The 17,721-nt window shown below is 36.1% G+C and overlaps 2 protein-coding genes across 2 annotated transcripts; one reads left to right on the top strand and one right to left on the bottom strand.

The window, feature by feature from the left end:
• The first annotated feature begins 139 nt into the window (after positions 1-139).
• On the top strand, positions 140-4,341 carry LOC141683935 (SNF1-related protein kinase regulatory subunit gamma-like PV42a). Its single transcript, XM_074488745.1, has 3 exons — positions 140-784; positions 3,325-3,679; positions 3,779-4,341. The coding sequence occupies exons 1-3, from the start codon at positions 384-386 to the stop codon at positions 4,124-4,126; spliced, it is 1,104 nt and encodes a 367-aa protein (XP_074344846.1). The 5' UTR covers positions 140-383; the 3' UTR covers positions 4,127-4,341.
• A 37-nt stretch (positions 4,342-4,378) lies between these two features.
• Positions 4,379-6,788, bottom strand: LOC141683936 (protein POST-ILLUMINATION CHLOROPHYLL FLUORESCENCE INCREASE, chloroplastic-like). Its single transcript, XM_074488746.1, has 8 exons — positions 6,602-6,788; positions 5,915-6,041; positions 5,655-5,739; positions 5,492-5,570; positions 5,252-5,365; positions 5,069-5,181; positions 4,803-4,913; positions 4,379-4,678 (listed from the first exon to the last, which is right to left on the bottom strand). Exons 1-8 carry the CDS (start codon positions 6,681-6,683, stop codon positions 4,562-4,564), a joined length of 828 nt encoding a protein of 275 aa, XP_074344847.1. The 5' UTR covers positions 6,684-6,788; the 3' UTR covers positions 4,379-4,561.
• Between the last annotated feature and the right edge of the window lie 10,933 nt (positions 6,789-17,721).

The raw sequence follows: 17,721 nt of genomic DNA, 5'->3' as shown, positions 1-17,721 counted from the left end.
CACCGAAAGCGCACTCCGGGCTGGGGGATTGCGTCGATGTCGGGAAAACATTGTTTCTTGTGTAAACTTTATCCATCCATCCCCCACTTTGAAATATTTAAAATATATATTAATTAATAATCCATGTCTATCTCTTCCCCTTTCAGTTCTATTTTAATGGCGTGCCATGTCTCAGTAGAAAATACACACAGTATTTGAGAAACCTTAGTCAGCTAGATACGTGTCCAGCACACAGTATCCATGCAGTTTTTGTCTGGACACGTACCCTTATCTTTGTCCCCCCATAAATTTATTTTTATATATATTTTCAAATGCATTCATTTTTCAGATAAGTGAAAAAAGCTCGCATAATAAAGTCTGAAGTTGTAAAAGATAAATCGAAGATGCAGATGGATAGTGGTGTTAAGTTGAGGGTTTTAAAAGTGAGTGATGTGATGCCGGCGGATAAACGGAGATTAGTGGAGGTTCCGTACACTGCAACGCTGGCACACACCATGAATGCGTTGGTGGCAAACAGGGTGGTGGCACTTCCGGTGGCTGCACCGCCGGGGAAGTGGATAGGAGCAGGAGGGTCGATGATATTGGAGGCTGATAAGCAAACAGGCGTGGTTAGAAAACATTATATTGGGATGGTTACTATGCTTGATATATTGGCTCATATTGCTGGTGATGATGGTAGCGATGGATTTGATCATCTTGAAGACAAGATGTCGGTGCATGTTTCGGCTCTTATTGGACAGTGTCTTGAAACCCTTAGTCTTTGGACACTTAATCCTACTACCAGGTATATATGTACATACTCGCTTTCACTTCATAATTACTTTTTAGTTTTTACTAGGGTCTATCTTATTGGTTGTTTTTTTTTTAATTTAAATCTTAATTTTGTACACTTAAACCTCCAAGTTTTAGTCTCGGGACTGGGCTAAATTATTACTTTTGTGGTTTATTATTTTATCGATGCTAAAATATATCGCTATCCATTATGTTGTTGTGATAGAAAAATATTATTTTAACGTGTTTATTATTTTAGTGTAATTGCACTTTCTAGTTCAATGTATTAAGATCTCATTATCATTCCCGGAATTGAAATCTAATATTATAAACTAGTGGTGTACGCGGTTCCGATCAGATCGGTTTTGGGATAAAAGTCGAACCAAACCGCGAAGAGCGGTTTTAAAAAATTGTCATCCGCGTCATTTGCGGTTGCGAATTTGCGGTTATTGCGGATCGGTTTGAGGTTCAACCACTTATTTTAAAATAATTAATAATTTGCAAAACAATAAATTCGGATTATTAATAAATTGAAGTTTAAGTTACATGATAAATTATATTAGTAAGGATATTAAAAACATATAAAAATGTGGAGGCGAGAGAAAAGAAAAAAGAAAAGGATTAAAAAAATTACATTTTGATTATATTTTTCATTTGTTTGGTTATATCTCTTATAATAATTGTGAATCTTATGAACAAAATTTTAACATTAACCTAAGATTAGTTAACCTAAGATTAGTTGATAAATGTGTATACTTATTAATTTATATGATATCAACTACATTTTTGAAAATATATTTTATTATAAATATATGTTGCGAGTTGCGGTTGCGATTTTGCGATTTTCAAGAATTTAAAACCATATCCAAACCGTGAATGAGCGGTTTTTTAAATTTAAATCCACAACCAATCCGCGTTTCGCGATTATCCGCAAATGCGGTTATGTTGCGAGCGATTGGATGCGGTTGAGCGGTTCATCTGCGGTTCATCTGTACACCCCTATTATAAGCTAAGGGCACACCCATCCTTGTCAAACCGCCAAATATTGAAAATCGAGCTGGGGAGATGCCGCAGCACCGACGTGTGTTATCACATAATTCTAACATTTTTTGACAAAGTCAAAGAACTAGGTGACTAAGAGCAAGTCCAACAGCTCCCTTATATGAGTTCTTAAGTTCAATTATAAGGATTTTGACAAAAAATGACATTCCAACAGTGTCTTAGTACTTCCTTATATTAAGACACGAGCTTCATTCTTTATTTTTAAGAAACTTCTAGTGCTACCTTATAACATTTTTAGCAATAAAAAATTCATTTCCCTCTCTTCTTTTTACATCTCTCTCTCTTTGTTCCACTTTTTGTCCATATCTTTTCAAATTTATTAATATAATAATAATAAGGAAGAAAGATAAGAATCATTGTGTGAGTTGAAATTCAAAATCATGTCTTAAATTACTAAGAATTAATATTTTATAATATTTATAAGGAACCCACTAGAACACTGTTGGACTTGCTCTAATAAGTAAAAACACTACTAGCTAAGTAGCTAGCCGGTATTGTCCCACTCGATTAGTATTTTAGTATATCCCGGTGGATTTCTATTTCTATCTTCAGTTGGATAATTAAGCGTGATGACTAGAAGACACGCAAGTCAAAATCAACTTGTTTGGCGTGTTTGTGAAATAACGCCTTGGGAACTATAATTGATTTATGAATGTAACTAAAAAAACAAAGTAATTAGGAAGAAAAACAAAGTGAGGTATTAAGTTTGTAATTTGAGGCGGTATAAATCAATGTTAGCTAGCATCAAGCTACCTCTCTCCCCGGCCCATTGCAAGGAGGTGTTGTGGGATTGAATAATTAAAACCATGCGAGTTTGTGGCAGTAAGATCAAAATTTAACCGTTTTACTTCTAAACTGTTGGTCAATGGACAAGTCAATCAGTGGACGGAGAGTTCCTTCAAAATTTTGATAATTTGCAAGTCACGCATGGTCAATTTAAGCACCAAAACTGAGAATAACTCATTAGTGGGAAAACTTGATACTTTTAAGTTGCAAATCAAAACGAGGTATTCTAGACATATTCAATCAAAGTATTAGACATTTAATTGATGTGGCTATAACAAGGTTATGGATCTTTCCTGATCTGGCCCTGGGAGACATTTTAGCAGGTAAGAACAACGCATCAGTAGTGTTACTATTTACGAACGGTGTTACTAAACAATCATTTATTATTCAGTGCTTGGATTGTCCACATAAATTTGGCTGGTTCACTCAATAAGAATCCAATCTTTCCATTAGACTATATTTCCATTTTAATCCAGTACACCTGGATGGATAGAGTCTTATTAGTGGAAATCAGCATGTCGTAACCTAGCTCTTCTTAGGTCGAGGGTTCAAGCCTCATGTGTCTGGGGGAGCATTTAATTTTTTGTCCATTAGTCCATAACATCTGGATCAACTTTTGAGTCTGATAAAAACATCTGTTATTGACATCTAGCTGGCCAAGTTAAAACTTATATATATCTTGCTAACATTGCGTCTTGTATGAAGCATTCTAGACTGTATGGAAGTGTTCAGCAAAGGAATCCATCGAGCTCTAGTACCAATGGACAGTCAAGTGGAGAATGTAGCTGGAGTTGAACTACTCGAGTCTGCTTCATGTTATCAGATGATCACTCAGATGGACCTCTTGAAATTCTTGAAGGAGAAAGATTCGGCTGAGCTACAGGCCATAATGTCGCGTAGTGTAACCGAATTAGGAGCTATGAGTGGTCATGTCTTTGGCGTTACTGATCGCACCAGAGTCATTGATGCCATCAAGTCCATGAGAGCTGCTTCCCTCCTTGCTGTACCTGTTATTGAAGCTTCAGAAACCTCTGATGAATGTCACAGCACGCTCGTAGATGTAATTTCCTATCTGGTCTTTGTATCAGAATGCAAATTCTGTTTTTTTCCTTTAAATCTTACTTAGTTAATTGACAAATGCATGTATGTACATTTACAGGGTAAAGGAAGGAAGCTAGTTGGTACGTTCTCAGCAACAGATTTGAGAGGATGCCCAATATCTCAACTGCGTGCTTGGTTACCTGTAAGTGTCATGGAATTCACAGAAAAGCTTTCGTCAGATCTGCCTCAAGCTGCTGGTCATTCTCCTGATGATTTGTCAAGAAGTGCTACGAGAGAGCTGGTGACATGTTACGCTGATTCTCCTCTCTGGGAGACAGTTGACAAGGCCCTTACTAAACATGTCCACCGTGTATGGGTGGTGGATGCCATGGGTTTGCTGGTAGGGCTTGTAACTCTCACCGACATCATCAGAGTGATCAGGGACTCGCTGCTCCATGAGCCTTAGTGTACGTGCTCTGTTTATGAGGACTCAACTGCTTGTTCTTTTTTTCAATCACTGCTCCACGAGTCCAAAGTATAAGTGCTCTATTTGTGAGTACCTAAACTCCATGTTCTTTTTTAATATGCAAGTTGAACATGTGTATCGTTAAGAATGCACTATTGTGTATGTTATGTACTTGTTTGCATCTCAGTATGATATATATGAGCTTTTGTACAGAATTCTATGTGCACTTGCATATACTTGAAATCCTAATGATGGATATAAATAATATAATATAGGAAATGAGTGAATAATGAACTACAATATGAGTGCTCTGTTTAAATTTGAAAGTGAAGTAGTACATATTTGAAGCTAGGAGTATATAATAACAGGTAAAAGCTAAATGACATGTATAATTTGTACAGAACTATATAGACAGTTGAAAAACAAGAAATGGTTTTAATCTTCAGAGTCTGAAAGAGGGCAGGAACCATCGTCCACATTGGCTAGAGGGTCGTATAGGGGTGAACCTATATCAGTGCATCCACTTACAAGATTAAGCTCACAGCGATCACCCTGCATGTGTTATCACCACATTACCAATTATTATAACTTTTGATTATTATTAGTTTGTATTGTATCTGATTAGTAGAAGCAAAACTGATTGAATAAAACTGACAAATATAAAGCTTGGACTTACTCCTTCAAGTGTCAGATTTCCCATAAGAGCACATCTGTCTACAATTATATTTGTGTCTGGAAATATGGCCTTTTCGCATGCACCTTCTCTGCTCAATTCCTCTGCAAGACCCTGGAATTACAAATACTAGACTTGTTAATATATCATACAAGATGTTCGATCCAGTATAATCCCAGGTTTATGTGTGTGTCCTGCGTGTGTGTACTGTAGGATACTACGATATAAGCCTGCATGTCTGCTACTGAAAGATAGTGTACGTGCTTTACCTCATTGAAGAAATCTACGGGTTTATTTCTCCAGTTCTTTGGAACTTCAAACTTCAATCTGTATGGACCATCCCACTCGGTACCATTTGTAAATGAAAAGATCAAGTTCATAGCTGCAAAGCAACAATGATCAATACAAGAAACAGTTTACGTCTAGTTCGTTCAGTGAAAACAAAAGCCTACCATGTTTTGGTATGCATATCTGGATTGTATAAATGGGAGGATCAGCTTTTCCTCTAGTTTTACATAGCATTGCTCTGGGCTCTCCACCACACATTATAGGTTGATTAAAACCTCCTGCGAATTGTATTTGTTAGCAAACCTTCTTGTGTTTTCCTAGTAGATTTGTTTTCCAAATGCATTTCTGGAGTTTCAGTCTCAGTAATCAGAATCTCACAGCAAATAATGTGATCGTTTTCGTACCATTAAAAGCGATTCCAAAGTCCTCGTTAGGAGCAAGTTTGGTTGCAGCTGGATTGTAAAATAGCTTCAGCTTCTCTCCCTGTTATGTTACATACTCATTTAAAAAGTTTGGACAGACAAAAACTAACGAAGTTTTGTAAGATCAGGTAGTGTCTAAACATACAGAAGTGGGAGGGAGACCATTCATAGTTTTCCAGTAGATAGGAGCTCGTCCAAGATCAAACTCAGCCCACCTTGGTAGTACATATCTGCAAAATTTCACAGATTCTGAGAATATATAACTAAATTTAGCAAACACAAGTCAGTATTGAAATTTAGTGCTAAACAGATATGACTGGAAGCACGTTTATAAGATTCTACAAAAAATATCTTCAGAGTACAATATAGCACATGATGATGAAACTGATATATAATAGAACATACTCTTTCACTTCCTCAGGAGGAGCTGCTACAACAGCAGTTGCAGCTGCTGTTACTTTCCGACTGAGTCTTACCGACTTCCTTCTCTTCTGATTGTATTTCTTCGAGGGCAAACCCACAAAATAGGCAGCTGCAACCACAATAAAAAAGGTGTTCTTATGCTTAAGTAATGTATAGCAACCGCGGTGACTGATCTAAAACACGGGGACCTTCCTGCCTTACTAATTGAACAAAAAAGAGATGCGTATTGCGCTTAATTTGTAGTCCATCTGTTAGGATAACATATTAAAAAATTTGACGGTGCTCCTTCTTTTCCTTGGTATACTTTTGATAACATATTAAAAATCTAGAGGTCTCTAGCACCTGAGACACAGCACAGATGGGTCCTTGATTCTCGAAAGACTGCTACTTAAAAGTTAAATAAGATAACCAAAACTCTACAACAAACTTGTTAGAGAAAACAAATAACTTGCAGGACACAATAACTAAAAGATATATAGGAAAATCAGTATTTCAACCCTCAAGGCATGCAAAACAAACTCAGACTGGTTACCAAATACACACAATTACACAAACAACAGTTTAAAGTTAGGTATTAGTGTGTATATATATGTAGTAGAATCATTGCTTCAAGATAAGTTATTGTAAAACTTAAAGCACTAAAACATATAGAGCGTTAAGGAAACATACTGGTGGAGTTAACACTAGAAACTGAGGCAAGAGAAGAAGATGAAATCTGGGAAGCACTTGTAACTGCAGCTACTGAAGCCATTTTAATTAGATGAAGAAGAGAGATAGATACGAAACTTGGAGTTTTAAGTTAATAATATATGGGCAACAAAATATTAAGTCTTCACAAAAACCACAGACTCAAAATTCCCGAGAAACACAGCCACAAAAATAGATTCGGTAGTTCAAATTTATATCTTGTCATTTTACTTGCTAAAAATATCTTCTTGTATTTGTTTATTTATTCCGTTCCAAGAATTCTTTCAAATCTAGAAGGTTTTGTTTCGGGCCAAGATATGGGCTGAATAATTCACAGGCCCAATCTTGGGGATACTTTTTGGGGTATTCTTCTATCTCATCTGCTGCATTCTTATATGTTTATGGATTGTTACCGTAACACCCCGCACTTCTGAAATATTAATTCTAATTCAAAATTAATATAATATAGATTCTTATTCGATAATTTAAAATATCATGATGGTCAAAGCAGCGGTCAAAATTATTAAATCAAAACCATAAAAATAGAGACCCAGCTCCATAAATATGATATTAATCGTCTAAACAGATAATCAAATTCATTTTGTAAAAACAAAGTCTTTATTCTAATTCAAATAGCACGAAATTAAGCGGCACAGATCTCCACATAGTTCTCATTCCTTATTCTTAATAGGCTCCAAACTCCAAACCTGAAATATTAAAAAGGATGAACTACAAAGCTCAACAAGTATAAATTGACTAAGTCTTAAACAAAAAAAACAATGGGTGTTTTAATAAAATAATTTTCTGAAATCAATAATAATTTTGTAAAACATTTTTTTTAAAAATAAATCTCACCCAAAGTTTTATATTTTAAAATTCAGAATTTAAAATAGAATATAACAGATTTTATAACAGATCAGAACAAAGTAAAACAGAACGAAACAATAATTCTTATAAATACCACAATCTTGATCTATGACCACACTTTCCCAGTAGCCGACATCTAATTCTTATTCTTTATACCACACTTTACTAGTGGTCGGCATCTAAAGTTCAATAATTACGCGCCCTTATAGGTATCTAAAGTTGCACACTCGTGCGCCTACTAAAGGTATCTAAGGCTAATTCCAGAACTATAGCGTAAATTACGAACGGATTTGAAAACGTAGAGACTGGGTTCTAAAATTCACAAATACTTATATCTTATAATTTCGAAATCAAAATTCTTATATCTTATGCGAAATTAAAAACTGAACTGAAATATCTTTTGAAAATTAATACATTTTATAATAATTCCATGCAAATTGTTTTCTTTTGTTTAGCATTAAATTGTTAAGTATTAATTTTATTTATTTCGAGTGTGCTATTTAAAATTCCCATTTTGATATACATAAATATTTTAATATAGTTTTAATGTTAGTTTGTTAGGTTCTTAATTGATCAGGATGTTAGTTTAAATTTATATTTTTTTGTTCCATTTGAATTATATAATATTTGTTTATTTTTAATATATAAACTTGGTCTCTCTGCTCGTTTATATATGTGGATAGATTACAATATTTTATGAAACCTGATGTAACACTAGTTTTCCAAGTATTCTTGGGATATGTTCGTGATATTATTTTCGAGTGTTTAAGTGTCAGTTTTGAGGTAAGTACTTTTCAATATGTGACAACCCGTAGGTCCAAATCCCGAGCCTTTTTCGAAAACCGGGTCAAGTCCCGATGCCGAGTCCGAAATAAGTCAAAGCATACTGTCCCGAGTGCAGCCAACTTGGGTTACGACAAGCCCACCACAGACCCCCAAAAGATCATGATTTGTTGGTGCACAAAGTAGTAATACTTTGCCTTATAAACTGACCAGAAGTCCCAAATCTCCTCGATGTGGGACTAGGGTGTTACAAACTCTCCCACTTAAACTCCTGACATCCTCGTCAAGCCCGAACAGACATCCCATAGGACCAAGATCGTACCTCTCTAGCCGTTGTGGGATAATACCGACTGGCTTCGTGTTCCCACCTCCGGACCTCTTGCCATTGTGGGATAATACCACCAGCCTTCGTGTCCCCACCTCCGGCAACTTGACGCATCAAGCTTTCGAGAGTCGGCTCTGATACCATATGTGACAACCCGTAGGTCCAGATCCCGAGCCTTTTTCGAAAACTGGGTCAAGTCCCGATTCCGAGTCCAAAATAAGTCGAAACATACTGTCCCGAGTGCAGCCAACTTGGGTTACGACAAGCCTACCACAGACCCCTTATGGATAGTGTTTTTGCTGAATGAGAAAACTTTTCATGCCACACTATGTAGGGGTTCTGTTATGGATATTCTGAGATTTTATTAGTACTCTATATGGCATATAAGTGTATGTAAAGATCGCCAGAATCCAATTCCGAACACTTTGATTTTTCCCGGAAATCCACTAGATACGGAAAGAATTGAGTATAAGGTAACAGGATAAAAAGGATTTAAATTAAAGGAGTATAAGAGAGGATCATAAAAGGAATTTAATATATTGAGAAAGGTTAAGAAAACCTAAGTAATAAGATCCCGGGTATGATCCCTCAAACGATAAACGAAAACGAAAGTTAAGCGAACCGTATAACAAATCAGCGGTCATCAGGCAAGCAATTAGGAAGTTAATCAAAAAGATTAGAGGGGAGGATGTCATCCAACCAATGAGAAGAGGACAAAGAGGGAAAGATGACATCATAGCATGACATAAGCATGACATGGGAATGAAGGAGATGTGGTTGAAGTAGAACCACACAAAGTTCAAGGTTAATAAGGTAATTAACCAAAACAAAACAAAAACAACCAACCAAAACAAATTAAAGCAAAACACAAAATCATTTCTTTCATTCAACCAAGAGTTGCTCTCGGCTTTTTCATTTTTTAAGAAGCAAGAATTTCAAAATCCAAGATTCAAGCTTCCTAAATTGGTAAGATAATTCCCTAGTATTCCTTATGCATAGTTATGGCTATATTATGAGTTTAAGCCACCAATTCATTCTCTATCTTCTTCAAGAAATCAATGAAGAAGACAATGAATAGTGATTTCAAGGTTTTTAACTTGATTTTCTTGCTTTTCCTTTAAGATCCAAGCATTCCTAAGACTCCTCAAGGCTTCTTAAGGCTTCCTAGCTACTCACACCACTTCAAGGAAGGTATATCATCTCCAAACCCTAGCTTTAATTTGTATATTAGGTTGATTTTGGTTGTTAGGGTAAAGAGTAGCTTGAAACTTGTTTGTTTAAGAGTTTGGGTTGGAATGGTGGTGATTGAATTGTTGAAATCTTAAGATTTGGTTGAAGAATATAGTATAGTGTAAATTCAAGTTTTAGGATTAAGTAAATTGATTATAATGAGTTGATTTGGGGCTGTTGTAATGTAGTTTGGATGGAGTTTTGATTGGGTTGTGAATTGGGGTTGAATTGTGGTTGTTTTGAATTGGTTTAAATTTGGGAAATCGCGTAAATATAGCCGTCGTAATGTCCGATTTACTTTAGACTGCTTTTGTTCATAACATTAGGACCCGAGAACCCCCTGCTAGATTTTGACCATTGCCATATTTAGATAGTGCATGTTACGAGCTTCGTTTTGATATGTAGTTCGTTTGATTCCGATGCACGGTTTAGGAGAAACGACCGTTTTAAGTAACGGCGTTTCGCGAACGAAACTTTTCCCTCGCCTTACTTTGAAACCTAGGTTAAAGACCTTAAATGACTAATTGAAGTATGAAACAATTATGGTAAGTGTGTTAGGCAGTTGGTAAGACACTCGCGAAAGAATTGCCTTAAAACTCGTAATAGTTAATTTATTAAAAATGGTGGAGCCGAGGGTACTCGAGTGACTTAAGAGAATTAGTAAGCGCAAAGCGAGCGTTAGAGTCTAAGTTGGTTAATGTATAGATTTACAAGTGACTTTGGTTTAATTCAAACTTAATTGTTGTTTATAGGTTACCAGACTCGTCCCGAGCCATTTGTAACCCCCAGTCGCTCAGGCAAGTTTTCTACCCGTTATACTGTTGTTGTGATGTATACACTTGTATATGCATTATCTTGTAATAGATGCATGATGGTTATATTAGCAAATTCTTGCGATATATTGTAGCATGTGATATGGTACATATGCATGCCTGTTTCGTATTCTTGCCATACATATATCTGTTGGTTCAGTTGATAATACCTATGCTAGAGAATAGCGGTAATTTGCATATACCCTTAGTAGAGGGACCCAAAGGTAAAAACATTTTCTAAAACCGGGAGTCGAGGATCCCGAGTAGATTTTGTATATATATATATATTTATATATATATGGTTATAGTTTTCAAAACTATTAATCGAATAAGGTTTATTCGATAACTTTATTTTATTAATGAATATTATCTTGAATATTCATTCGAGGACTTATGACTCCTTTATATTATTTATTGAATATTACTTGGATATTCATTTGAGGATGTATGACTCCTTTATTTTATTTAATGAATATTATTTATAATATTCATTCGAGGTATTATGACTCCGCTTATTATTTATTAATATTCTTTATTTATTAAAGAATAATGTTCAATAATCAAACTTACTTTTGATATTCAAATAAAGATATTACTTTCGTATAAGTATATCTTTGATTATTTACTATTCATTTCAAGTATAAGTTTTCCAACTTCTACCTTAATTACTCTTTATGGGAATATTATTTAAATAATAATATTCAGATATTTCTTTATATTGAGACTGATTTACTTTATTAAATCAATATTATTCCAAACACTCTTTAAAGTGTTTTCAAGTCTTTAAAATGAATTTCAAAAGTTAGAGCGGATCCCAAAACTCATTTTTATATTTAAGATCTTCCTTTTAAAAAGGGGATTTAAATACTCGCTCAAAACCGGAGGGATCCGGCTCTGTGGTGTATTTTATATTCGCAACAAGGTTGCTGTCTTGATAAAAGAGTTTTTGATTACTTACCCAACACTCGGGAAGTAAAATTCTTGGAACAAGTTAATCCATTAACAGGCATCGCCTGGGAAATATCGGTGAGTTTTCCTTTCCAACTAGATACGACTTCTTGGTGGAGCCGTATCAACAAGTTTCTACTTGGGGAAAGTGGGGACGAGCTTTACGTTTCAGAGTCATGGATTTCATCTGAACTAGGAGTGGCGTAAGTGGTCGAGTAGCGCCGGCCCAGCCTTATTATATTGGCCCAAATGGCCTGGAAGTTCCGCTAAGGCGGTCCATTCCTTAGGAGTTCAGTGTTCGGTTGACAAGTAAATCCGACAGGTTCTCCTCTACATATAGAAAATGGTGGGGTTGCACTACTACGACTGATCATCGTAAGTGGTCTTCCTGGCGCGACAAACTCCCGTAATGAGTTCATCATCCAATTGGATATTTCTGCAACACTACCCAGAGCACTTCGATAGAAAGGCTACGGTTGGGCGATTGTTGAGTGTTGGCAGGGTCAAGTTTTTAAAATGATGTTTGCATCAAATGAAGTATCTCGTAACTTCATTGTATTTTGATGATATTTTAAAAGATTTAATCTATTCAAATCTGGTCTTGTAGTCTCATCTATGTGATGAACTTTTGAAACTAATTATAACTTGAACGGTGGTAGTTCAAGTAGTATTTGGAAAAGATATAAGTATATTGGAGTATCTTGTAACTTCACCATTTAAACTTATATCTAGTTAATGGTTGTCTTATGAATGACAAAGACTTTCAGAAAAACGTTGAGACAAGGTTAGATATATGAGATCACCTTGCAACGATATTTTTTTTTATACAATTATAAACTGGAACTTTATGTATATTATACATGGAAGAGGACTTCCAAGATTTTGAAAAGTATATATGTATATATACTGAATATTTTGCGACTTCATCGCATTAAAATATCAAACTTGGTTCATTTTTTTGACCAAGACTTTCATGAGTACTATGAAAAGACTCATATATTGTTAATCATTATAAATATTATTTTGGTGGGCTTGCTGCTCACCCTTGCTTTCTTCTTTCATCACACAACATCAGATAGACAAGACGAACAGGACCAAGCTCCCAATTCGCGAGCGGATAGGAAACGTTCCGCAGCTTCCTATAGGCATTGATGTCGCTGTAGCTGAGGTAGGAACTTCCAATAGGCTAGGCTTCAACTTTTGATGTACCAGATTTATGTATATTTATGAATTGTAATAATGGCAAAGAAAATTTAAATTTATTCAGAAAACCTTTTAAGGTGTATTGGCAGATAATTGTGGAATAAAATGACTTGTGATTATTTTTGGATGTTCATCTCTCAGACTATAACTTGTGGTGTATGTGTTTATTGTGGGGTCACAGTACAGAGTAGTTGATTAATTATTAAGATTGGGTGTTTTTAAGGGAAATGGAACTCGTGACAACCCAGATCCCCGACCCCGGATTTAGGGGTGTTACAGAAGTGGTATCAGAGCTAAGCGTTATAAACCTCAGAGATGATGTGACGTTAAGATAATAACTAAGATAATAAGAACTCTTGCCAAGTTCATAGTCGGGCTACCTAACGTAGTACTGACAGTTAAAACCCTTATGGGAACCCTTATAAATATCGTGATAGAAGCGTAGTTCGTTATCGTATATGGTAGCGGGACTCCGAACCCTGAGGTTGAGGAGCAACAACACGATGATGTTTTATTATTTATTGGAGATCAGATTATGGATCCGATAGAGCGTCCTAACGCGGGATCGAATGATGTTCATATTGAGGATGTAGCGGTTGAGGATGTTGTCCTAGAAGGGATAGTTGCTGAGGAGGATCCCATGGAGGATCCTGACAAGAATGAATAAATGACCATTGATGAATTGATGACCATGGTTAGGTCGACTACCAGAGGTAGGATTGGTCGATCACTACCAGAGGTTCGTTCAAGTTTGTAAAGATAGTAGCCCCCTTTAACGCGGCTTACTCGTAAGACTGAGAAGTTTGAATGGACAGAGAAATGCGAGAACAGCTTTTAAGAACTGAAGCAAAGGTTGGTGACGGCCCCTATGTTGGCGTTGCCGGATGGAAAAAGGAGATTTTGTGATTTGTAAGTGACGCTTCGCATAAGGAATTAGGGTGCTTCTTATACAGCACAGCAAGATAATCGCGTCCGCGTCAAGACAATTAAGGGAATATAAAATTCGATATCCCCACCCATGAGCTTGGGCTCATGGCAATAGTTTTGCCCTAAATATTGGAGGCACTACTTGTATGGAGAGAAGTGCGAGATTTACCTAAGCCATAAGTGCTCTAGTACATTTTTTTACGCAGAAAGAGCTCAACATACGCCAAAGGAGGCGGTTAGAGCTAATCAAGGATTACGATTATGAGATTCTTTATCATCCAGGGAAAGCCAAAATGGTGGCTAATGCCCTTAGTGTAAAGGAGAGACTCAAGATGATAATGTCTTTGGGAGAGTTGATAAGAGATTTTGAGAAAAGGGAAATAGATATGAAGGTAACCGGAGCCGGTACCGAAAAGCTGTTTAAGATTGCAACACAGTCCGAATTATCGGAAAAGAACATATTGTGCCAGAAAAAGTGATGAAGGAAGGCAAAGAGCCAACAATTAGATAAAAGATTAATACCGAGAAAGATGAGAAAGGAATAATGAGGTATTCCTATAGAATTTGGGTTCCAAATGTTCAAGAGCTTAAAGATGAGATCTTAGATGAAAGCTAGTTTGAGGAATAAGATTTAGAGCAAAACCTGAACGTGATAGTCAGGGGGGTCGCCATCAAGATAGAATGAACCCATAACATAATGAAGTGGAAAATGAGGATTTAAAATGTATAAGATAACCCCAAGTATGGGAGAAGGATGAAACATTTCATACTAAGGAAACAGAAAGTCGAGTAAGGAAAGGAGACCCGGGACGGTACTCCTATACGGCAATTCATGGACCTGTCTAAAAAGAACTTAGACTATTATCCCCAACCACCACCTTGAGGAAATAATGCGGTAGGAAATTCTTTCAGGACCTATAAGTCGCTAAGCTCTCAGAGTTCCAAGGAACAAGCTGACCCATTCGAGGCAAGAGCCTGGCTAGAGGAAATATAGAAATCATTTGAGATTCTAAATGATTGACGAATCACAAAAGACTGTTTTTGTCACTTACCCTCCTAAAAGAGAGGCCACCCGCTGGTGAAAGACCAAGAAAGGCACGAAGCCAGAGGTTAGAATAAACTGATTTAAGTTCAGGCAATTGTTTTCAGGAAAGTAAAAGCTTTAGAGTCAGAACAAAGGCAGACGAGTATGATAAATTATGAATCTAAGTTGTAAAAGTTATCAAGATTCGTTCTGAGGACACGAATCCAGAATGACGGGATATTTGAAATCAATACTTATGTTGTGTTAGTTCATGAAATAATGATAAGAGAAAGGAAAATAAAAAGAAACTGAATTGGAAAGGAATATAAAGGCATTAGAGTGTGAGGAATGATAAAGGAGTTGGGTATGAGGAAATTCTAAAGACTCATAGCAATAGAAATAGAAAAGTATGTAATCGTCATGATGAGGGTGGTTCACCATGAGTTAAAATTGATGGTGAAAGGCATAAGAGATACATATATTTTATCCCCTGTAAGTTGGGAGGATTCGAGGAAACCTTGAGATAGTTCGAAGGATAAATAATGAGACGCGGATAGACTGAGGAGACAAGGAAGTAAGAAATTAGGAAAATTGGATGAAGGAAGTGACCTTCAAGAATGTGAAGTGTAAGACCGGTGGCTTGATACCCAGAAAGAGAGACGCCAGGTATGAAAGATATCCCAACATTGAGATGACTGTTGAGATAAACAACAAAAGTAAATAAGGAATTATTAAGAAGAAGTTCACGTTGAACACGACCAATATCTTCCAGAACATCCTTGTTATCGTTACCAAATTAGGCAAGAAAAGCGGATAACCGTTGTTATCTTTTGGAGGCCATATTGATTGACCCCATTTTGAATACATATGTTATTCTGAAATTAGGCATATACTATCGAGGTGGGAATGATTGAATAAGACACCCTTATCAGGGATATATGACTTGATTATCCATGGAAGGATGCATGTACCTTTTTAAAGGTGGAATTAAGGATAGAACATCGGTAACTTAAATGAATCCTAGGGGAATGCATAAAGGTTGGCATTTCACCCTTAATAGGGATGGTATGAGTTTTGACAGTATGAATTGGAAAGGATTAAGGTAATAACAACCTTTAAGGATCAGTGGAGAATTTTTTTTCAGAAGTATATAGACTATGAACTGGTATTAATAAATGGTATCTTGATATGCCCTGTGCCTAGGGTGTACCTGATGAAGGATTTAAGGATAACCTTAGAAGTTTTACAAGGAGAAAGGTGATATTCAAAATTCTCAAGAATAGAAATGTGGATAAAGGAAATATGACGTAATTATAATGTTGCCAAGTGGGCACGTGTTAAACCACGAGAAAGTATGGATTGAACCAGTAATGGTCGAAATTGTTCAGGGCAATTAGGACTTAAGATAAAAGATGTTCTAAGTATGATTGAGAGTCAGTCGTGACAGTGATTAACCTCTAAAGACTGAGGCAATAACTTATGGAAAAGTGGTGATATCTTTTTTTTATTTACTCATCAGATTTTAAGGAAAACATCTTCACATAAGCTGTGATTGAAATAAGGTAGAAAATTTATTTGGAGGTGGTTAAAATGACATTGACTGTAAGGAAATTTTACTATCAGGAAAGGCCAAAGAGGTGGCCGACACTTTAAAGGTAAGAGGATAATTATAGGCGCTTGTGCCAAAGGAATACAGTGATGATGGTTAAAGCTATGAAGGTCGTATTATGGTTTGGAAGATTGACATTCCTTCTGATGACTGTGCAATACCCAACCGTAATAGTAGTTGGTAAAGGTTTAATTCGTGTAATCGCCATGAGCGGGCTATCTATCTCAGAAGGTACTATCTTGAAAATAATCCAGGACAATATTTCAAAAAGGACTAAACGAACCTTGAGTTAAGTCTTCTATTTAAGGCATACGATTAAGAATGGTATTCACCTGCTATCGTTGCTTTGACTGAAACTCTTCTGCAATTTTATCTAGTTCATGTCATGAAAGTATGTCAGAGTTTGGATTGTTCTTCATGAATTATGATTGGTGATTATGTTAACTCCTTAGAAGTATTCTATACGACATGTATGGACTCCGTATGGTTAGATATTAAGATTTCATGGAAAGTGAATGACGACAGTAGGTCAGTGGTGGACCATAGTAATGCATCAATGATTCTGCAAGTAATGAGCTAATTACAACCGTGAGAGTTGTATTAGAGTGGATGTTGAGATTGAGTACCACTAATCGGGTCGTGGTAGAGTATAAGTTATCATTGATAGACTAATTAAGTAGAGTATCTACCTATTGAATATTTATTCCCTCTTATGAAAAGAGAGTCGTATTACTATATGAGGAAGGTTGCGGTGCAAGCATAGAATTCTAGTAATGATGAAGTCTAGAATGAGATCCCAGATTCGATTTTCGATATCGAGGGAGTTTCAAAGGTGATTGTGTATAAGCTCGAGCAAGAGCATGGGTCCATAGAATGATGGACAAAATAGTAAATATTCAGCATGCGAAATGCGATGCGATAATACTTGATATTGATATATAAACACATATGTTTTGTTCTCCTATATCAAACCTCTATAGTTCAGAGGTAGGTTTCAAGCCAGATATTTTGTGGCAGTATATTTTTTTTCACATATACAATTCTCTTCAGTTCGTTCTTTTCTCTCCTTTTCATTTCATGTAAGCTGAGAAGAACAACCCTTCCAGAAGGGGAGGTATTGCCGAATGACTATCTATCTGTGTGATAGAAGCCTAGTAGGATACCACATGTTGTTTAATTGCTTGTCAAGTACTAAAGGCTGGCCACCTTCTGTACTAACTATGCGATATAACAAGTGTTCATGATCATAGTGATCTCTCAACAAATTCCTTTACTTCTATATGATTGATCAAACTTTGGAAAATAGAAACAGCTGAAAAAGGAGTAGTAAATCTATGGTGGTATTCGGGATGGAAACACATTCGTGATACTAAG

The sequence above is a fragment of the Apium graveolens genome, chromosome 9 (assembly GCF_009905375.1).
Source record: "Apium graveolens cultivar Ventura chromosome 9, ASM990537v1, whole genome shotgun sequence".
Classification (NCBI taxonomy): Eukaryota; Viridiplantae; Streptophyta; class Magnoliopsida; order Apiales; family Apiaceae; genus Apium; species Apium graveolens.
The sequence above is the reverse complement of the archived record's forward strand: the minus strand, read 5'-3'. Positions and strand labels throughout refer to the sequence as shown.

What these genes read in the sequence shown, in the direction of transcription:
- LOC141683935 (XM_074488745.1), top strand. Translation starts at nt 384, where the DNA reads ATGCAGATGGATAGTGGTGTTAAGTTGAGGGTTTTAAAAGTGAGTGAT. An exon ending in ACACTTAATCCTACTACCAG is followed by an intron (nt 785 to 3,324) that starts GTATATATGTAC and finishes TCTTGTATGAAG; the next exon opens with CATTCTAGACTGTATGGAAG. An exon ending in GTCACAGCACGCTCGTAGAT is followed by an intron (nt 3,680 to 3,778) that starts GTAATTTCCTAT and finishes GTACATTTACAG; the next exon opens with GGTAAAGGAAGGAAGCTAGT.
- LOC141683936 (XM_074488746.1), bottom strand. Translation starts at nt 6,683, where the DNA reads ATGGCTTCAGTAGCTGCAGTTACAAGTGCTTCCCAGATTTCATCTTCT. An exon ending in GATATGCATACCAAAACATG is followed by an intron (nt 5,182 to 5,251) that starts GTAGGCTTTTGT and finishes GTTGCTTTGCAG; the next exon opens with CTATGAACTTGATCTTTTCA. An exon ending in GAAATCTGACACTTGAAGGA is followed by an intron (nt 4,679 to 4,802) that starts GTAAGTCCAAGC and finishes TAACACATGCAG; the next exon opens with GGTGATCGCTGTGAGCTTAA.